Below are 23,382 nucleotides of genomic sequence, written 5' to 3'. Positions count from 1 at the left end.
TGAAAGGTATATAAAGGTTTTAGAGCAACATATGCTTCCCTCCAAACAACGTCTATTTCAGGGAAGGCCTTGTTTATTTCAGCAGGACAATGCAAAACCACATACTGCAGCTATAACAACAGCATGGCTTCGTCGTAGAAGAGTCTGGGTGCTAACCTGGCCTGCCTGCAGTCCAGATCTTTCACCTATAGAGAACATTTGGCGCATCATTAAACGAAAAATACGTCAAAGACGACCACGAACTCTTCAGCAGCTGGAAATCTATATAAGGCAAGAATGGGACCAAATTCCAACAGCAAAACTCCAGCAACTCATAGCCTCAATGCCCAGACGTCTTCTAACTGTTTTGAAAAGAAAAGGAGATGCTACACCATGGTAAACATGCCCCGTCCCAACTATTTTGAGACCTGTAGCAGAAATCAAAATTGAAATGAGCTCATTTTGTGCATAAAATTGTAAACTTTCTCAGTTTAAACATTTGCTATGTTATCTATGTTCTATTGTGAATAAAATATTGGCTCATGTGATTTGAAAGTCTTTTAGTTTTCATTTTATTAAAATTTAAAAAACGTCCCAACTTTTCCGGAATTTGGGTTGTATATATATATATATATATATATATATATATATATATATATATATATATATATATATTTTTTTTTTTTTTTTTAAGTGTGTTACATTACCCGTTCGTCCTGTTGCAGTGCTGTTATTAATCAGAGATCCGCAGACTGATGTAACAGTTATCATGTACTGTTGTCCTGGCAGTAGACCCTGAAAACTGATCTCATTCACATGTTTCGGGACTGATCTCTCCTCAGCCTGTCTGCCCGTCTGGGACAGTGACACAGCGTAGCGGTCCACATCGCCCTGTCCCGGCGTCCAGTTCACTCTAAGACTGCTGCTCTGACCAGCATTACTGATATGAATGTTCTTCACTTTACTAGGAACTGAAATAAATCGAAAACACACAACCTTTAACAATCTGCAAGATAACTGCACTGAAAAATATGTTAAACCACTATATTTGTCAGATATCCACAGTCAACAGTAAGATGTACCTGTTCTGCCTTTGATAGACTGTGCACTTAGATTTGGCCCACTAAAGGTGGACACTACAATTTTATAGAGTCTTCCAGGAGTGAGTGACGAGAGCAGGTATCTGTTGGTGCTGCTGGTTAGTGTAATCGGAGGAAACACCTTCATGTCGTTAAAGAGCAGCTGAACCTCATAATGATCCACATCTCCAGGAGCAGAAATCCATGTCACCAGCAGGTCCTCTGTGCCGCTGTCAGCCAGCGTCAGGTTCTGCACTCCTGCTGGCACTGACAGAGAACAGGTTAATAGTCAACTACAAGACAGACAGAGCCATGCAAGCTAAAATAAATAAATACTCTAAACTAAACTACAGAGCCAAATAACTAAACCAAAATACACAATAACAGTAAGTGACGAATTATGTGGTTTAGTTTACTGTAGAACTGTTGTAAACAAAACTATAAAGCAACAGCATTAGAGTTAACTAACCTACAGAGTTACATAACTACAGAAACTATACCACAGAGCTACAGAACTGTGGTAAACTACAGTACAGAGCTACAGAATTACAGTTAACTAATCTACAGAGTAACATAACTACAGAACTTATACCACAGAGCTACAGAACTGTGGTAAACTACAGTACAGAGCTACAGAATTACAGTTAACTAATCTACAGAGTTACATAACTACAGAACTTATACCACAGAGCTACAGAACTGTGGTAAACTACAGTACAGAGCTACAGAATTACAGTTAACTAATCTACAGAGTAACATAACTACAGAACTTATACCACAGAGCTACAGAACTGTGGTAAACTACAGTACAGAGCTACAGAATTACAGTTAACTAATCTACAGAGTTACATAACTACAGAACTTATACCACAGAGCTACAGAACTGTGGTAAACTACAGTACAGAGCTACAGAATTACAGTTAACTAATCTACAGAGTTACATAACTACAGAACTTATACCACAGAGCTACAGAACTGTGGTAAACTACAGTACAGAGCTACAGAATTACAGTTAACTAATCTACAGAGTTACATAACTACAGAACTTATACCACAGAGCTACAGAACTGTGGTAAACTACAGTACAGAGCTACAGAATTACAGTTAACTAATCTACAGAGTAACATAACTACAGAACTTATACCACAGAGCTACAGAACTGTGGTAAACTACAGTACAGAGCTACAGAATTACAGTTAACTAATCTACAGAGTTACATAACTACAGAACTTATACCACAGAGCTACAGAACTGTGGTAAACTACAGTACAGAGCTACAGAATTACAGTTAACTAATCTACAGAGTTACATAACTACAGAACTTATACCACAGAGCTACAGAACTGTGGTAAACTACAGTACAGAGCTACAGAATTACAGTTAACTAATCTACAGAGTTACAAAACTATGTCAAACTACAGAACAACAGAAAACTAAGAGCAACTGTGAACTCATCCACAGACCTAAAGAGCAGGAAGAACTACAGTAAACCAAAATCACGGAGCCACAGAACAATACAACTCTGAACTACAGTGCAACAGAAACAGAATTGAAGCAAACTAAATCAGCAAGCTATACACTGTAGCAACTACAGAACTACAGTAAAATGAACAACAGAGCTCTGAAAGTAAAACAGGCAGGCATACTCACATGTCCTTCCATGAGTTGAGACGCTGGACTCATATTTCCCGCTCCACGTGCTGACGATCACAGTGTAGAGCCGGCCTGGCACCAGCTCACTGAACACACATTCATTCTGAGACTTGGGCACCGTCTTGTTCTGCTGGAAGATGTTGTTGTGTTTGATGGAGACATGATAGTAGTCAAAGTCTCCAGCGGCGTGGCGCCAGTACACCTTCAGACGGTCGTCACGAGCCATGTGTGTGGCTGTAGGGTTCAACGCTGTGGCAGGTTCTGGAGCAGAGAAGTACAGAATAATGTGAACAATCAGACCGTACACAGCAGCATCAACATCTCCATCACTGTATCATCAACACATCTGCTGAGTGATCTTACGTGTGCGCTCCTGAACCACGGTGTGGTTCTCATACTCTCCACTACGGGTGCTGATGGAGATGTTGTAGAGGCGTCCAGACACCAGAGACTTGAAGACACACTCGGTAGTGAGCCTGGATACAGTGAGGGTGTGAAGGGTTCTCTCCCGATCTCTCAGAGTGACGGAGTAACTGTCCACATCTCCTTCAGCTGCTCTCCAGGACACGCTCAGGAAGTCCATGCGGCCGTTGTTGCTCACCGTCACGTCTCTCACTGCGGCTGGGCCTGATCAACACACCACACAAGCCAAAAACACAGTACAGAGCTGCACACTGTTCAATAAAGACCAACAGAATCAGGATCAAACACATTATGGATCGCAAACTGCGTGATAATGCCGGGTGATGACCAACTTTTTCAGTCTTGCATTTTTAAGGCAATCATTACTGCAAAAATCATCAGTTATATACTTTAATAATGATTTAAACAATTTAATTAAATATAACATTACAATATATAAAATATTATTTGCCGTTCATTATTTATAACCATTATTATATATACATAGTATACAGTGGCAGGAATAAGCTTGTGAACCCTGACTTTCTGAATTGATTACTCATAAAATTTGGTCTGATCTTCGTCTTGGTCTGGTCTCGATTTAAAACAAATATAATCTTACTAAACTAATATCAGTTGTAAATTTTATCCCAGGTAATCAAACCCACAACCTTGCGTTGCCACTTGAGCCACAGGAACACTTGTTTTTAAAACCGTATTGAAGACATGAGTGATCATCGACAGAGCAGGCTGTGAAGTGAAACTGTGTGTTAAGAGTAAGTATAGTGTGTCTCTTGTTTGGCCATAATCAATGCTGCTTTGCTGCCTCTCGACCTGGACATTTCATTCTTTGATGGAACAATGAATTAAAAGGGTATCAAATGATTTTACAGGAGAATGTCAGTTCTTGACTTATGAATAATATTGAAATGTATTGTTCAGAATATGAGTGTCTAAATTTATGATGAAAGACTCTGAAGACAAACTGCTTGTTACTATGTTATTATGTTAACAATAATAAAATGTTGAGTTAAAGCATGATTGTTCGCGCAGACAAAGAACAACTTCCTGCCTCCACAACAACACTCCCTGCAGGAAGTCGCACAAATGACCTTGACATATTCAAGGCTTCCTGAAAATTCCAGGAGCATTCCTGCAGCTCCAGATAAGAGTGTGTGTGGGGTTCAGTGTACCTGTGTCAGCCTTCAAGATAATCTGAAGAAACCATTCTGATTAAACAGGTTACACAGACACCGTGGTTTACAGGTTTTAACATAACGTACCATCAATTCATGTCCTGTCTTGTGCAAGCAAAAAAGCCGAGTGTTTTAATACATTTGAGATGTTTTAACCTCAAACCGTTGCTTCTGGCTAAAATACATAATCCATGTGTCCATAATCCATAATAGTGCTTCCTTCAGTGAAAGAGTGGTCCGATCAGAATCAAGAGAGACATCTGCACAGATCAGGCACTGTTTACAAGCCAAAACAGCTCTAAACTAATATGAGGGTGATTTTGATGTGAGAGACAACAGGAGATGCACTTTTCCTCTGGAGGAAGTGTTATTATGGATTATAGACTCGTATTTTAGTTAAAAACATCTGAATGGATTTTGTCTTCTCCAGATGTTAACTGATGGACTGGAGTGCTGTGGCTTTTTGTGATGTTTTTATCAGCTGATTGGACTTTAAATCTGACGGCACCCATTCACAGCAGAGCATCCATTGATGAGACATTTCTCCAAATCTGATGAAGAAACAAACTCATCCTGATCTGGGATGGCCTGAGGGTGAACACATTTTCAGCAAATTTTTTCTTTAAGTGTGCAGACATGACACTCTTATTTAATAAGTAACCTGCATGTATTAGAATAACATGCACCAGGTGTTCTGCTGTTGGTGTATTACCTGTGCGCCCATCAGCCACCGTCTGGCGCGAGAGATCACCCTTGTGCACTGTGGTCAGCACGGTCCTGTACAGAGCACCAGATCTCAGGCCCTGGAAGTGGTAGGAGGTGATATTGGGCGGCACACTCTCGTTCTTCATGACCACGCTGTCGTGGATGAGGAGCAGGCGGTACAGATCCACCGCCCCGGCCGCCCCGTCCCAGCGCACCTGTAGAGTGTCTGAGCTGCCCTGATTACTGACCCGCAGCTGGGGGACCTGCGCAGGGACTGACCACACACAGCATTACTCAGTCAGATCAACTGAATGGACACTTAGCACTTCACTGGACATCTGCATGACCCACCGGTTCTTCCTGTGACGTGGGCCGAACTACTCCGATCTCCACTATTGGTCCTCACGGTGATCGTATAGGTGTGTGCAGGCATCAGCTTATGAAAACTGCACTCCTGCACACCATGGGCTAATGTCTGTGTGTCCACAGTGGCGTCTCGGTCCTTCAGCTGGACGGTGTAGTTGTCCCACTCGCCGACGGGACGGCTCCACACAACGCCCAGCGAGGTCTCGGTGCTGTGACGGACACTCAGCCTCTGAACGGACCCGGGAGCTGATGGACAGAGCAGAAAAACTGAGAACGGTGTCTATCAGGGTGCCCTTGTCCAGCTCCAGCCCTAGCTAAACCAGGCTGGGACTCAACTTTGATTTTAATTACACATGAATACAAAGAAATGTCGTCCAAGTGTGCTCTCTTTACGGTAAGTAATACTTAAAATGATGCCATGATTTACTCAACCTCAAGCCATCCTAAATGTATATGACGTCCTTCTTTCTGATGAATACAATCAGAGTTATAATTAAAAAAAAACAACAGGCTCTTCCAACCTTTATAATGGCAGTGAATGGCTGTTATATAAGTCCCAAAAGTTCAATAAAGTGCATCCATTCATAATAAAAAGTGCAACTACGCCTGGCATAGATGATGCTCATTCCCCCACAGTAACAGCTGAGACTGCAATGGCTACAGCTACTCATATAAAACTGAACGAGACATTATTACAAGTGAAGCCACCACACTGTGATTTCATCGAGTAAACATGTCCTAACAAGTCTGCACTTTTATATCTGAAGTCTCTCTGCACGTGCCCATGACAGATCTCTTCAAACAAACATAAAATTGAAGGCGACAGGTTAATTGAAATATAATAAATGTAGTACAATGCTTCTCTCTAGAGTTATTTTTTTCTAGCTGACAATCCAGTGATGACAATGAATGTCTTTCCTGAGGTAAATGTGACTTTATGTGTTTACTGACATCTTTCTGTGGCTGAAACCCCATATTTATAGTTTGTATTTTTTTATTAAATTGACAGATTTTGAAAGCTGATAATTTATTTCTGACTAAAAGTGACAAAGCACAAAACTTACTGCGATTATTGGATGGCAGGCATGCTACAAATAAAGAATGCAATTAAAGACGTGAAATATTGCCAAGCATTTATACTGTCCTTCCGAGCAAGATATCAAATGGTAGTTTCCTTTAATAATCCCAGATACATGCTGCATAGAGATAAATGATTTATCAGGTCACTTACTGTTGAGCATCACAATTGATTTCACTTATCCTCAGTGTTGGGGAAAGTTTCTTTTAAAAGTAATGTATTACAGTATTGCTTTACTCCCTAAAAAAGCAACTAATTATGTTACTTAGTTACTTTTTATTGTCATTACTTTTGCGTTAATTTTTAAATATGAGCAGGGCATGATTGTTTATAATTTAAGTTTTTTTTAAAGCAAATGTAAAAGCCCTTTCACACCAAAAAGTGTAATGAATAAACCTCAGGCTGAAGCAAAAGTAAATTCAGGTCTGTACAGTAGAACACAGGAGCAATAAAAAACAATCAAGCATAACTGATAGTTTATCGAAAGTCATTTTTGCTTATTAGTATGGTTGAACTAGATTTAGTAACTCATGTTACTTACACTTCACTGCTGGTCATATGATCTCCATATCACCATGTATGTGACAAATACAAATCTTGAATCTTGAATCTAACTTGTAATGTGTTACCCACCAACACTGCTTATCCTCCCCGAAAAGACCATAAACGTTACATTAAACTATAACTGCACCTGGATTCGTCTGAAAGTAGAAAGTCATACACATCCAGGATGGCTTGAGGGTGAGTAAATCATGGACTAATTAATAAATTAATAAATTAATGGTGTTATATATCTGCAAGCACAGTTAAATAACAAAAAGAAAAAGATTAGAAGTACACTAAAAGTGCACACACAATACAGTTAAGCAGACTTGTCTTCCCTTTGTGTGTTGAGTGCTGATCAGTAACACACCTATTCTCTGGTGGCAGTCGGCGGTCGAGCTCAGATATCCGCTCTCCACGCTCACCACAGCTCTGTACAGACGGCCTGGAATCAGAGTCCAGCCGCTGAAGCTGAAGCTGAACTCCAGCAGACTCCTGTCCACCGTCCGGTTCATCAGCACAGACGAGCCGTTGAACAGCAGCACACGGTAGAAATCCCAGTCTCCAGGAGGAGGAGACCAGGACAGCTGCAGGGTCCTCTCATCGAGAGCCTCCAGCCGGAGATGAGCCACCCATCCTGGAGCTGATGAGCAGCAGACACAACAAGAACTCACAAAGACATCTCACTCATTTCTATCCAGGCACTGGATCACTTCTTACTCATATGTCATAGTGTATATAGGGAAGTTTATAATGGCAACTGGTTATAAATGGTTTCTAGCTAACTGAAGCTCATTTTTGAATGATCTATTAAAGGTATCTATTAAAAAGGTACCAATACTGTATCAGGTAATAGCTGTTAAGGTACCATTTAGGGGTAAATAAGGTAGGAAGATGCCAGATGTGTCATAGTTCTTGCCTGTTCTCCCTGTGGTCCTGGTCTCAGCCGTTAGTTCCCCAATCTTTGTCTTCACCAACACTTGATAAGCTTTTCCAGGTGTCAAGCCACTAAAACCCCACTGGGTAGTGTTCGGAGGCAGAGTAAGGTCCTGTTGTGAAGAGGTGGAGGGCGACAGAGAGAGCTGGTAGGACTCCACGTGTCCGACAGCAGGAATCCAGGAGGCTTTGAGAGCGTCCTGACTGCCGTTGCTCTTGAGAGTCAGTGAAGTGACGGGAGCAGGAGCTGCAGGAACGACAAACATGTCTTTTAGTGCACTTCATCTTACAATAGATTAATTTTGTGTTTTGGACTTAATTTCATGTAGGTTTGAAATAACATAAGGGCGAGAAAATAATGACAGAAAGTATTCTCCATCATCTTCTCAGCATTAGTGTTTCCTGAAGAGTATGTGACAATACTTGTTTGTGTTTGTGTGTGTGTGTGTGTGTGTGCATCATGGGTTAAGGGCAGTAAAAGACAGGATATGTAGGCGGGTAGTCTGCTAAAGCAGGAAGGGAGGAGGCAAGCTGAAAATATCCTGGAAATAATGATAAAAAGCTGCTGGCCTTTGGTTAGGAGTCAAACCTGCGGCTGGTTAGAGGTGTTTCTGTGTCCTGTGGAACATGATGACTGAACCAGTGTAAAATCAGCTCATGAGTAAACCCATACTGTGACTCTCTGATTCAAAGCAGGACCTGATCACCATCCCCAGACATGTTTTCTGTCAGACAATACTGCTCTGATGGTTTAACCCAGACAAACAAACCACAACAACAACACACTTCATGTTAATGGCACATGACCCTGAAACACAACAACACTACATATTACACAATGAACATTGAAGCAACGACTATTTGGGGAACTGCTATTATTGTATGTTACAGTGTGTAAAATGAGAAAAAACATGGCTGCAGGATACAGGAAGGAGGCTCAGAACACAGCACTGTTTCATCAAGGTCCTGACCCTCATCTGAACCTATCTGAAACAGATACAGGAGCTCAGCATCTTTAAAATGAGAGGAAACCAAATTCACTTCAGGAAACTCAGTGTGTCACTGAGGGATCTGTGTGGATATCTGGCAGCAGTCAATGTGAATGTGCTCCAGTCAACCATTAGAAACTCCACAAATCTGGTCCAAGGAAGAAGCTTCTGGTAGCGGTTTGGCCACAGTTCCAAACACTACAGTGGTTGCTGGCATAAAGCCAACTGAGAACTCCATATTAAACAAAAACACATGAGCAGACAGTGAAGGCATCTGTTAAAAAGCTAAGGATGAACTAGCAGATCCATAAACAATTATTTAGAAGAAAGAGATGAAGGTCTCTGGAATGGCCAAGTCAAAGTCCAGTTGAAATGCTGTGGGACTGAAAGTGGAAAAAGTGAAAGTCGTGACATGTGCCAAGTATGGTAACCCATACTCAGAATTGGTGCTTAAATCACACACACAGCGTTGAGTAGGGAACACACACACACACCAGGAGTAGTGGGACGCTATAGATCCAGCGCTCTCGGAGTAACTGGGGGTTCAGTCTCTTGCTCAAGGGCACTTCAGTCATGGGTATTGAGGGAGGAAGAGGGCTCTGTTCATTCACTCTCTCCACCTACAACTCCTGCCAGCACTGAGACTCAAACCTGCAACCTTCGGGTTACAAGTCCAGTTCTCTAACCATCTGGCCCCTCTATGTACATGAAACCCCTCCAAAAACCACAGTTAAAGAAATTCTGCTCAGAGGAATGATCTTCGTCAATGTAAGACATTGACAGACAACTATAAGAAATGCCTACATGAAGAATTCTGAAATGCTGTCGAAAAACCAACAAATTTTGAGAATGGACCCATTATTAATTTACTTATACTATAATACACCATCATTTATTTGCAAGGAATTATGAGAACAATTTGATATCTATTCTTGTTTTATATGTTTTAAAGTACTGAGTATTGAAAACTGAGTTCAGAGGAGTTATAATAGCAATTAGGAACTGATTACTTTTTTGAGTAACTTAGACCAGAGGATCTCTAACTTCTCAGGCCCAGGAAACCCTTACATGGGAAACATTTCCCCAGGCCCCCTCATCATCTGAACTGTGATTAAGCACTTACTACCCTTTGTACTCTTGGATGCCATTGGAACTTCTGGATAACCATTCGTCTGGATTCTTTTTATTTGTTTGTGGATAGCTACTTTTTCCCATTTAAATGTTTTTGGACAAACAAATTAACAGCAGTTTATTAAATGTTTTTGGATCATATGAAATCTGTTTGTTTGTTTTTTTCTCAAATTTCCTCATAATGTTTTATTGTTCTGAAATGAAACATTTTCTGGATTCCATTATAATAGTTTAAAAATTTTAATAATCTATAAGCATGTCTGAATGAAAACTTTAACAACTCATTGTATTGTTAATGTATTAATTTGTTTTACAATATATAGGCATATAATTTTCTTAGTTTTTCAGAAATTCTGTGTTATCTGTTGTATTTGTTTCTGAATTTATAATTAGATATAAAATGTATATTATAAATGAATTATTAAAATGCTGGTAATCAAAAAAAGGTAGAAAGAAGTTTTTAAATCAAATCTAATCAAATGTAAATTTAAGAATTATTTTTTTTATTTTTGTGCTGTACAGTGGACCTTTACTGTAAAAATGAAAACACAGCGTGTGATTATTCCTTTTAAAATTAAAGTTTTAATATTATTATTAGTATTGCTGTTGTTATTATTACTTTGATCTACTGTACAATAGTGATATATTTCTGTCACAATTTCAAGTTAACCCGAACTCTTCTTTTGACAGGTTAAGGTTAGGTCATGAAGAGCATTGTGTTTTTGAAGCCAACACTTAACATTGACAAAGAACATAATAATATCTGTTGAATGACTCCACAAGTCTCACAGGAGAGAAAAAGGTTTGTTCATATTATCTGGTATTTGCAGCCCAAAGATGTGATGAAACGAGAGTTAGAGAGGGTCAGCGATGGCTCCTATGAACACACTGTTCAGCGCAGCTGCCAAGTCTTCCGTCAAAAACACTTACATATGGCACGTCTACAGCCGTTCACAATCACATCCTCTGGAATCTGTGTGAATGCAGGTGCTTTATCAAATCTGTCAGAACAATGTGTTGAGCAATAAAAAACAACCACAAATCACTGCATGCTATTGTGGAATCAGGTTTAAAGCACTTGAAACAGAGAACATGAGGACCCTCCTCTGGTTCATGACACTTCTGTCCACGGGTTCAGGTTCAGAAAACTAAAGCTATGACAGAATGTAAGAGGACTTACTGGTTTGAACTGTAATGTTGAAGTGTGCAGCATCTGTCTCAGAAATGATCGCAAACCGATAGGTATCGCCGGGAGTCAAACCCATCATCAGGCATGTGTGATGGCTGGGACGCTTCATGTCTTCAGAGCACCTTGTGAAGTGAGAAGCATCAGTCATGACGAAGCTGCAGGATTTTCCAGGTGTTGTGAAATTCAGCACACAATAATCCATATGAATACTGGCTGCAGTCATGTTCAGCAGACACCTGAGCGCCTCTGTCGTCACAAGCTACACACAAGACATGGAAACAATGGAAGGTTAAAGAGAGACAGATACTGACCAGTACTATTAAAAATCAACAGAAATCTGTTGTGCTCATAAACACACTGGACACTCTAATGATTTGCAACACCCCCAGTATTTGCAGGTACAGGTAATCTCAAGAAAATCTCAAGGGTTTCTACCGTCTGTTACTAATTACAAATTATATAATAAAAACTGTCTGTGATGTAATTAGATTACTCACTTTTGGATTACTTTTGATCTAACTTGTATATAGACTGAAATAGGATTATTGTTATAAGGCAAAAAAGAGAAAATAATCAAATTTTACCATTAACCTACATCAGAGAACATGAAAATGTGTTGTTAAATTATTTGAAAATTACATTGAAATCTCAGAGGTTTGACTGACAAAAAGTTGGGAAATTCCTGCATCACATGAACAATCATTAATAAACTCAAAAACATGGACAAAGTCTTGTTCGAGAGGTGCTTTTTGTCCCAAAATTCAGATGCATGGATCACAAAGGGGAAGTCGTGGCCTAATGGTTAGAGAGTCGGACTTGAAATCGAAGGGTTGTGAGTTCGAGTCCCGGGCCGGCAGGAATTGTGGGTGGGGTGAGTGCATTTACAGTTCTCTCTCCACCCTCAATACCACGACTGAGGTGCCCTTGAGCAAGGCACCGAACCCCCAACTGCTCCCTGGGCGCCGCAGCATAAATGATGCCCACTGGTGTGTGTGCAGAGCACAAATTCTGAGTATGGGTCACCATACTTGGCTGTATGTCACTTTCACTCACTTTTTAAATGAATACAGCCATATTGGGCCAGAACGCCCTTAACCCACCAGCTTACTGGTGGAGAGGAGACAGTGATGAAACCAATCAGTATATATGGGGATTGTTAGGAGGCCATGATGATCAGAGGCCAATGGGGGCTGAGGTCACATCTCTACTCTTTTCAAAGGACATCCTGGGATTTTTAATGACGAAGAAAGTCAAGACCTTGGTTTAACGTCTCAATTTAAGCTGATCTTCCAGATTCCAAACCTACCCGAAACCTTGTGTGGCAAGAAGTGGTCAGGTAGGGGAGGGGACCCACCAAAAATGGATATACACAGACTACGCCACGAATGTGGCGACCCGGAGGTGCATTGCAAAGGATAATTTGCCAACTACGCCACTCAGGGAGTTACACCCAGAGAATTTAGTGTCTCTAAAAGGACACGCAAGTTCGTTCATCAATAATCGCTCAGAGACATGGGTGAAACTCCCTGAGTGGCGTAGTTGGCAAATTATCCTTTGCAATGCACCTCCGGGTCGCCACATTCGTGGCGTAGTCGGTGTATATCCATTTTTGGTGGGTCCCCTCCCCTACCTGACCACTTCTTGCCACATTTGGCGTAGTCGGCAGGATTTCATCTTAATATTTTGGCAGAGACATGGGTACATTTTGAGGTTTGATCTAGTTTGTTCATAGTTTTTTTTAGTTGTCTGTGACTTTTTGCATTTGAACAGGGCAGTAGTGTTTCCGTGGGTGGGTTATCCTCCTTTGTAATATTCCTGTGAGATAGCTCTTGTCTTTGGTAAGTTCGTTTTATCTCTTTTGATAAGATGGAGGCCGAATTGCAGGAATTGAGAGAACTGGTGGCTCAACTGAAAGCTGATAATGTGAGGTTGCAGCAGGCTCAGGTGGCAGTTGAGCTGCCTGATGCTGCTGCTGCAGTACCACCAGTAATCCCTCAGTTATCTGTTGCCAGCACCTCTGCACCCGAAAGGTTTGTTTTCGTACCCCAAGACCGTAGATGTCCAAAATTTAACGGTAAAACCGGTATGGGTATTGACGAGTGGGTAGAGGAGGCAAAGGCCTGTATGAGGATACGCCATTTGTCTAATGCAGATCAAGCCTTTTTTTTATTTGACCATCTAGAGGGAGAGGCTCGTGAGGAAGTCTGTTATCGTCCTGAGATTGAGCGTGGGGACCCTGATAAAATTATTTTAGCCTTGCGTAAACTATATGGCTGCTCTCAGTCTTACGTGGCTTTACAGGAAGCCTTTTTCTCCAGAAGGCAACTCGAAGGGGAAACCCTATTAGAGTTTTCCCTTGCTTTGAGGGGCCTTCTGGAAAGGGTCAAAAGTCGCTCCCCTAATGTAATTTCCAATGGTGAGATTTTGTTGCGAGACCAATTTGTAGAATATGTGACTGATAGTTCATTGCGGCGTGAACTTAAACAGCTGGTCCGTCGTCAACCCACCGCTACATTGCTTGAAGTTAGAGGTGAGGCGATTAGGTGGGAACGAGAAGGAATGCCTGGCGGGGCGAGAGGGCGTAGTCATTCTATGCCATTAGCTTATGGCATTCAGTATGGTGTGCGGGGTGGGCCTGCTGCGGGGCCTGAGAGTTCACCACAGCAGTCAGAGCTGGGTGAGCTGCGGGATTTATTAAAACAACAACAGCGGCAGTTAGACCAGCTTACCCAAAGTTTCGCCCGTTTTCAGACCCCTTATGTACGGGGTCGATCTCCTCGTTCCGGTCCTGTGATCTGTAGACGTTGTCAACGACCCGGACATTTTGCAAGGGATTGTGATGGGGAACGACTTTCTCCGCGTCCTATGTCACCCGTCAACGGGCGCCAATACGACTGGAAATGGGCAGTCTCGTAATTTACAATTGTCGGGAAACTAGTCCCCGCCGGGCTGTCAAGTCACAACCCGGTTGGGAAGTAATTGGCTCAAGTAATTTAGCTTTTCCCCGCTCATTGTCTCATCTAATGCCATCTTGTCCACATCTTGTTGTTTGTATGGGAGGAGTATCAGTACCGTGTTTAGTGGATACCGGTTCCATGGTATCCACAATTACTGAAAGTTGCTTTTTGCAGCATTTCGAACCTTGGGGTCAGGATCGCCTTAAATCTTGTCAATGGTTACAGCTTAGGGCAGCTAATGGGCTTACGATCCCATACGTTGGTTACCTGGAGCTTGACGTCAAGCTTTGTGACCGGGTAGTTTCAGGATGTGGTGTGTTGGTTGTCCGAGACCCTCCCGGGGGTATGTGTAGAGATGTTCCTGGGGTGCTGGGGATGAACATACTAGGCCGTTGTTATCAGGATATGTTTGGACAGCATGGCATTTCCCTTTTTGAATTACCTATCGTTGTGCAGTCTCCGAGTGTTTTACAAGCATTACAACATTGTCAACGAGTGAGTACTAAGAGTTGTTCGGATCTTGCAGGAACTGTACGGGTACGGGGACGTCAGGCGTGTCGAATCCCTGGGGGCACCATGAAGTTAGTTACTGCCACCTGTTCTTCCCAGTATTCTGGCTCTACAGTCCTGTTTGAGCCCCTTGAGTCAGGCTTGCCGGCTGGGCTCTTGGCATCCCCTGCACTAGTCAGAGTGACCCATGGTACAGTTTGGGTTCCTATCGTAAATGTGGGCACTGTGAATGTGGTATTGTATCCAACAACTGTGATTGGTAGTTTGAGGGAGGCTTATGTCATCAGTTTACCTACAGGAGTTGTGGAAGTTGACCCGGTCGTTGCTACAGTTCAGTCTCTTTCTTTGGAGACAGCCTCTCCGCTGGCTCAGCAGATTGAGTCTGTTGATTGGTCTGTTTTGTCAAAAGAGGAGCAAGTGCAGGTAAGGGCGCTGCTTCAGAAATATCAAGTGGTATTTTCAGCTCACGAGGGAGATTTGGGCTGCACCAGTCTCATTTCTCACGATATCCCGTTACGGATACCGCCGTCAGATTATGAAGTGGTTAAGACCCACATTAATCAGCTCCTGGAGACACAGGTCATAAGAGAGAGTAGTAGCCCTTATGCATCCCCCATAGTGTTGGTTAAGAAGAAGGATGGTAGTCTACGCATGTGCGTAGACTACCATCACCTGAACGCAAAGACCAGAAAGGATGCATTTCCATTGCCGCGTATAGAGGAGTCCTTGGATTCATTGACGGGGGCTCGGTGGTTTTCAACATTAGATCTTGCCAGTGGGTATAATCAAGTCCCTGTCACGGAACAAGACAAGTCTAAAACTGCTTTCTGTACTCCATTTGGGTTATTTGAATGGAACAGGATGCCCTTTGGTCTTTGCAATGCGCCCAGCACGTTTCAGAGACTCATGGAGAGGATGTTTGGTGACCAACAGCGACAATCCTTGCTACTCTATCTCGATGACATAATTGTGTACTCTTCTTCAATAGCTCAACACTTGGAGCGATTGGAGGTGGTTCTGGGCCGCTTGAAACAGGAGGGCCTTAAAGCAAAACTTGAAAAGTGTGCGTTCTTCAGACAAAAAGTAAGATACTTGGGGCATGTCATCTCAGCTGAAGGGGTGGAAACTGACCCAAGTAAGATTGAGGCTGTGGCGCACTGGCGGTGCCCTACCAGTGTGTCTGAGTTACGGACGTTTTTGGGTTTTGCCAGTTACTACAGGCGCTTTGTGGAGGGGTTTGCTAAGTTGGCTTCCCCCCTGAATAAGTTGGTAGCTAAGGTGACTGGTGGTAAGTCAGGGAGAGGGAAGGGACAGAGTCTGGCTCAAATGTGGACTGATCAGTGTCAGGAAGCATTTGAGGGTTTGAAGGGCAGGTTAACCATGGCTCCAGTACTGGCTTATGCTGATTTTTCTCGGCCTTTTATACTGGAAGTGGATGCCAGTTACGGAGGTTTGGGAGCGGTGCTCTCTCAAGAACATCAAGGTCAAGTGCGTCCCATAGCATACGCCAGCCGCAGCCTAAGGCCCACTGAGCGCAATATGTCCAATTATAGCTCCATGAAATTGGAGTTTCTTGCACGCAAGTGGGCCATGGCTGAGAAATTTAGAGAGTACCTTCTTGGCCATAAGTGTCTGGTATACACTGACAACAATCCCCTCAGTCATTTGGCTACTGCCAAGCTAGGGGCCACAGAACAACGGTGGGCAACTGAATTGGCAGCATTTGACTTTGAGGTAAGGTACAGGTCAGGAAAGAGCAATCGTAATGCGGATGCTCTTTCCCGACAGGATCCGACTGGTGGGGGCATTCCAGAGGGTCTGGTGGGCGGTAGTGCTGTTCCAGCGTCATTGCATCAGGCCATTAGTATGGGGCGGGTAGCACAGGCAGTGGTGTCAACAGTGAGTGTTTTGCCTGGCTATTCTTTGCCAGATATATGTTCCCTGCAGGAAGCTGACCCAGTCATCGGAGTTGTGGGGCAGTTTTGGGAACAAGGAAAGCGTCTAGGGCCTGAGGAGCGTAAAAAATTTACCAAGCCAGTCTTGACCTTACTCCAACAGTGGGATCGCTTGGTACTGAAAGAGGGCGTACTATATCGCAGGATTTCTCGTCCTGATGGAGGTGAGGATATTTTCCAGATGATTTTACCGGATGTGCTCAGACGGGAAGTTCTGACGCAGTTGCACCAACAGCATGGACATCAGGGGATCGAGCGAACTGGTGAACTGATACGGCAGAGATGCTATTGGCCGGGTATGTCGGCTGACATTACTCGTTGGTGCCAAGAGTGTGACCGTTGTGAACTTGCGAAGGATACTCGATCAGCAGTTCGTGGCTTTATGGGCCACCTGCTGAGTTCTAGACCCAACGAAATCCTCGCGATTGATTTTACGGTGCTAGAACCTTCCTCTTCGGGACAGGAAAAAGTTTTGGTAATGACCGACGTATTTAGCAAGTTTACAATGGCTGTGCCAACGCGTGATCAGCGAGCTGAGACTGTTGCCCGGGTGTTGGTTGATGAGTGGTTCTATAAGTTTGGAATTCCGGGACGCATTCACTCGGACCAAGGCCGTAGTTTTGAGTCTGCTCTTATTCGCCAGTTGTGTGAGTTTTACCAGGTGAAGAAGTCGCGTACAACCCCCTATCACCCTGCCGGTAACGGTCAGTGCGAAAGATTTAATCGAACCCTGCATAACTTGTTGCGGACGTTGCCGAGATCTAGAAAGAGGGAGTGGACCGCTTGCCTGTTGCAAGTGATCTTTTGTTATAACACCACTCCCCACCAGGCAACTGGAGAATCCCCTTATTTTTTAATGTTTGGTCAAGAGCCTCGGCTACCTGTGGATTTCTTGCTCGGTAGGGTAACAGAGCCCTGTGCGGGTAATGTGCACAACTGGATTGTGGAACACCAGATGCGACTACAGGTCACTTTCGAGGGAGCGCGTGAACGTCTGAAAGCTGCTGCAGATTATCGCAAGTCAAAACATGACCAGCATGTCCGTGATTTTCCCCTAAAAGAGGGTCAGTTGGTCTACCTCCATGATCACAGTGTAAGAGGCCGCCACAAGATCCAGGATTTGTGGAGTCCCATAGTTTATCAGGTAGTGAGGGCACCAAAGGAGGGAGGCGTTGTTTACACAATTGCACCAGTTGAGGATTTGGGTAAGGTACGATGTGTTCACCGTTCACTGTTGAAGAACCGTATTCGGAGAGAATCCATGCAAGTGGATCAGTTCACGGGTCTAGTGAGTGGACCAGGGGTTTCCAGGCCGTCGCCATGGGGATATAAAGTGCGATAGACCTGTGCTTTAGGTCAACGTCATTTTTTGACGTCACCGACGCACCGCAAACACTTTACTGTGGCTGCTTCCGGCATCAGGTGTGGACAGTAGAGAGGTAGGAACGCTTGGTGACTTAATGAGATTGGTTTTAACTTTCTTGCACCTTAGTAAGTTCCTCATTGCCATTTCCTCTCGTAAAGTGCGAGTCAGCTGTTCCGTTTCTCGTGCAGACGCATTATTGCTGAGACTACCGTTGTTGGGTGTGTGTTTACTAATTATGCACGCACCATATTCATCATTGGTAGGTCTAACCGGCGTTTACTAAGTTCGGGTGAGGCTCTATAACAGTAATATTAAATGGTGATATTCTATTTCATTCCAGGTGCTCGCCCGGAAATGTTGGAGAGCGTAAGCTGATTGCTTGATTGCCATTCCCTCTCGTATGATTCATATCAATGGATTCGTTTCTCCTGCAGATCTTGCATTGCTGCTGCGACTGCTAGTTGGGCGCGTTTCACGTCCTGCCCAAGGATAATATTGCTGTTTTGTTTTGTGTTGATTTTTGTTTTACCTTTTCTATTTCTTTTTTTTATTTTTCTAGGTTGTATTTTTTTTTTGCCGCTTAGTTAATTATTGTAACTTGATTGAGATCGGTTTGGTTTATTTTTCTGTAAACTGTTAACATTGTCTTGCTTTTGCATCTCTTTAATCTTTTGTTTAATTTAGTAGTTTGATTTGTAATTTGGGGCAAATAGGCCTGGTACACTTCTTTTCCAATTTTGTTAAATCTTATTTTGGGTTTTGTGGTTTAATTTGAAGCAATATAGGGGAATTGAGCGCCTTAGTTATTCTGTGTGCCTTTTAGTGACTCGTAGTAAGATTTCTCTGTTCTTGTGTCACAGGATCTGGGTGCCAAAGGCAGGGAGGCCGGCTCTATTCCCTTCTAAGTGGTGGTGGTGTGTGGCTCACAGTGTGCCGTGTCCATCCGTGGAGTGTGGTGTGAGTGTGTGTGTTTGCGTGCACTGGTGAAAGGAATGATTTCTTTGGTATAGACAGCCTAATCTCTGATAGCCTGACCCTGCTGGTAAGCCCCAGTTAGCTAGTGTCTCTGTGACCCTTTTCAGTGCCAAACCCTTATGATGAGCTGTGATTGGCTGAGGCCGGATATATTTTAATGAGTGTTTTAAAGTGTGTAACTTAATAAAGTCAGCTGTTTTGTATCGTCACCCATGTCTCTGAGCGATTATTGATGAACGAACTTGCGTGTCCTTTTAGAGACACTAAATTCTCTGGGTGTAACTCCCTGAGTGGCGTAGTCGGCAAATTATCCTTTGCAATGCACCTCCAGGTCGCCACATTCGTGGCGTAGTCGGTGTATATCCATTTTTGGTCGGTCCCCTCCCCTACCTGACCACTTCTTGCCACACTTGCAATATCTGTACTTTTTGTCATCTAGTGAACACACCACTAGCTGTTGTATCTGCATGAATCCTTCAAGATTCAGATTCTTTACAGCAGAGATACCATAGCTACAGCAGAGATACCATAGCAAATCTTCTACCAGAGAGAATATGATTGCTGACCTGTGCTGTGGAAGCCGTGGTCGATGGTGGAGGTGAGGTTCCAGTGTTCAGAGCAGCAGTGCTGGGGATGGTGCTGGTGGTTCCTGTAGTTGTAACTGGAGCCACAGTAGTTGTGAATGTTGCTGATGTGAATGCGTCTGTGTCCGGGGCAGCTGTAGATGTGTACAGGGCTGCAGAGCTGGTTGTTGCAGGTGCTCTAGTTTCAGCAGAACTGGTATCTGTTTCGGGAGTAGCTCTAGTATCTGTACTGGGAAGATCTTCAGTAATGGCTCGGCTCGTTCTTGTTTTAAATGGCGACATGGTCTGAACATCTTTGATGATCTTTGCGTTTCTGATCATGGTATTTGTCCATGCCCCATCTGTGTTTGACACTGGGACACTTCTGGTTGAGCTCTCGGTCAGTGTAGGATCTGCATCAGTGCTGTGATCTTCAGGCGGTCCTGTATGAAAGTCAGACGAACCCGAAGGCTCTGCGTCTGTCGTGGAGATAGTTAACTCTGTCTGAGAAGTCAGAGGGTTGTAGGTCTGCTCCATAACGTCTGAGGTGGTCTCTGTCACGTCAGCTCCATTCTGGGTGAAGTTCTGAGGTGCACCAGGAGTTCTGGTGAGCATCAGAGCGGTGGAGGACACATCTGTAGCATCACTCGTCTCGTAGGATGAATCTGTCTCGGGCGTTTGAGTCTCGTTCTCCTGAAAGTCTGTTTTGGCAGTGAATGTCCTCGGATCAGCTAGACCAGTGGTAGCGGTGCGTTTGGTTCTGCTTCTGACTGTGTTACTGTGGTGGGTCACCGCTCTGCTCTGAGTAATGACAGGGACTGTCAGAGTGGTCAGTTCCCCTGTGGAGTGCATTGTTGAAACTGTGGATGGGCCTGTTGAAAAAAGACTGATGTTAGTTTTATGCAGCTTGATGTGTTTTCACTATAAGTGCATTTTTTAAGGAGATTATTTTTATCTCTCGCATATCAACTAGTGATGCAAAGTCTGATTCATTTCTGTGAACTGGTTATTTTCGGACAGATCGGCTCATTGAACCGGTTTAAAAAGCTGATTCATCAGTTCCTGACGTCAAGCAGTAACTTCTCTATGCATTTCTTTTCTAACGACTCAATGCCATGTTCTATCAATTAAAAATTCAAATAAGTCATTTGTGTCATTACATATCGTAAACATTGAAAAAATGAAGTTATTTGTGTAAAAGCATATTGCTTATAATTACCATATAATTGCATAAAGTTTATGGTGTTTGTGGCCATAGTTTCATTCGCGAATCCTTTGTATCAGATATGACTCACTGACCAATATTGATTAGCCTACAACCTGGATAAGATCCCTAATATTTTCACACCTACAGCACAAATTACAGACATTGATGCACAAATGCAGATTATGTTCTACATGTATACAGTACATATATAGTCTTATAAACAACTTGATTTCACTCAAAAATAATATGCATGCACAATAAACTATGGTAAAATGTATTTACATCACTCATTAGTCATGTAAAATGCAAAAGTAATGTAACTGATCACTTTTGATTTATTTTTGATTACTTTTCTAAATTTCTAATGAATATTTATTTGCAACTGTTAATCATTTATGCAGGGTTTTATGTCAATCCTTCATCAGCCTGAATTAAGATGAGTATAATTAAACCCACCCACCACAAAATCAGACTTTAGTACTGCCTTTTACTTTGAGATTGTTCTGAAGTTCTATGCAGATATAAAATCATAAGAAATTGTTTACTTATACTTCTTTTGAAACCAAATCATTGCATAACTACAGGAAACACTGCATCTAACAATAGTTTGAAAAAAAAAAATAAATAAGTAAAAGCATATACATCAAATCAAGTATGGTTATCAAGTCAAGTCACCTTTATATAGCACTTTAAACAAAATACATTGCGTCAAAGCAACTGAACAACATTCATTAGGAAAACAGTGTCAATAATGCAAAAATGATAGTTAAAGGCAGTTCATCATTGGATTCAGTTATGTCATCTCTGTTCAGTTAAATAGTGTCTGTGCATTTATTTGCAATCAAGTCAACAATATCGCTGTAGATGAAGTGGCCCCAACTAAGCAAGCCAGAGGCGACAGCGGCAAGGAACCGAAACTCCATCGGTGACAGAATGGAGAAAAAAACCTTGGGAGAAACCAGGCTCAGTTGGGGGGCCAGTTCTCCTCTGACCAGACGAAACCAGCAGTTCAATTCCAGACTGCAGCAAAGTCAGATTGTGCAGAAGAATCATCTGTTTCCTGTGGTCTTGTCCTGGTGCTCCTCTGAGACAAGGTCTTTACAGGGGATCTGTATCTGGGGCTCTAGTTGTCCTGGTCTCCGCTGTCTTTCAGGGATGTAGAGGTCCTTTCTAGGTGCTGATCCAGCATCTGGTCTGGATACGTACTGGATCCGGGTGACTGCAGTGACCCTCTGATCTGGACACAGACTGGATCTGGTGGCCACGGTGACCTCGGAATAACAGAGAAGCCGACTAATATTAGCGTAGATGCCATTCTTCTAATGATGTAGCAAGTACATCGGGTGTTATAGGAAGTGTTCCCGGTTCCGGTTTACCTAATTAATGCAGCCTAAAAATCCTTTAACGGATTTGGATAATAAAAGCATATTAGTATGTTATGTGTATGCCAGGTTAAAGAGATGGGTCTTTAATCTAGATTTAAACTGCAAGAGTGTGTCTGCCTCCCGAACAATGTTAGGTAGGTTATTCCAGAGTTTGGGCGCCAAATAGGAAAAGGATCTGCCGCCTGCAGTTGATTTTGATATTCTAGGTATTATCAAATTGCCTGAGTTTTGAGAACGTAGCGGACGTAGAGGATTATAATGTAAAAGGAGCTCATTCAAATACTGAGGTGCTAAACCATTCAGGGCTTTATAAGTAATAAGCAATATTTTAAAATCTATACAATGTTTGACAGGGAGCCAGTGCAGTGTTGACCGGACCGGGCTAATATGGTCATACTTCCTGGTTCTTATCTAATATCCAATTCTTTGTACTAAACTCCTGAAAGCAGTTCTTTTTGAAACACTGCTGTCTCTTTGTATATATGATGATAGTTTTCTCAAAATAAGTCAAATGGTCATGAAGTGACTCAGTACTAGCAGTTCTAGAGATTATGTTTATGTGTTCATGTACTCATATATTGAGGTGGCAGAGGCTGAAAACACTGCAAACTTAAGTAGGTCTATGTGTAGTACAAACCCGATTCCAAAAGAGTTGGGACACTGTTCAAATTGTGAATAAAAACAGAATGCAATGATGTGGAAGTTTCAAATGTCAATATTTTATTCAGAATACAACATAGATGACATATCAAATGTTTAAACTGAGAAAATGTATCATTTTAAGGGAAAAATAAGTTGATTTTAAATTTCATGGCATCAACACATCTCAAAAAAGTTGGGACAAGGCCATGTTTCCCACTGTGTGGCTTCCCCTCTTCTTTTTATAACAGTCTGCAAATGTCTGGGGACTGAGGAGATTGAGGAGAGTGAACGATCTGGACTGCAGGCTGACCATTTCAGTACCCAGATCCTTCTTCTACTGAGCCATGATGCTGTAATTGATGCAGGTCTTCCCTGAAAGAGACGACGTCTGGATGGGAGCATATGTTGTTCTAGGACTTGAATATACCTTTCAGCATTGATGGTGTCTTTCCAGATGTGTAAGCTGCCCATGCCACACACACTCATGCAACCCCATACCATCAGAGATGCAGGCTTCTGAACTGAGCGCTGATAACAACTTGGGTTGTCTTTGTCCTCTTTAGTCCGGATAACATG

The 23,382-nt window shown here is 42.7% G+C and overlaps 1 protein-coding gene across 1 annotated transcript in view; it reads right to left on the bottom strand.

Moving 5' to 3' along the window:
- Positions 1-23,382, bottom strand: part of LOC132124767 (receptor-type tyrosine-protein phosphatase beta-like) — a 51,742-nt gene that overhangs the window by 24,233 nt on the left and 4,127 nt on the right. The window contains exons 3-12 of the mRNA XM_059535919.1: positions 19,576-20,444; positions 11,238-11,505; positions 7,849-8,184; positions 7,372-7,644; positions 5,366-5,647; positions 5,022-5,288; positions 3,075-3,338; positions 2,709-2,972; positions 1,062-1,325; positions 687-950 (exon numbers count right to left, since the gene is read on the bottom strand). Coding sequence (XP_059391902.1) covers positions 687-950; positions 1,062-1,325; positions 2,709-2,972; positions 3,075-3,338; positions 5,022-5,288; positions 5,366-5,647; positions 7,372-7,644; positions 7,849-8,184; positions 11,238-11,505; positions 19,576-20,444 — 3,351 coding nt within the window. The remainder of the gene's footprint in view (positions 1-686; positions 951-1,061; positions 1,326-2,708; positions 2,973-3,074; positions 3,339-5,021; positions 5,289-5,365; positions 5,648-7,371; positions 7,645-7,848; positions 8,185-11,237; positions 11,506-19,575; positions 20,445-23,382) is intronic.

This window comes from Carassius carassius, chromosome 43 (assembly GCF_963082965.1).
Source record: "Carassius carassius chromosome 43, fCarCar2.1, whole genome shotgun sequence".
NCBI lineage: Eukaryota > Metazoa > Chordata > Actinopteri > Cypriniformes > Cyprinidae > Carassius > Carassius carassius.
This window is presented reverse-complemented; position numbering and strand designations above follow the sequence as displayed.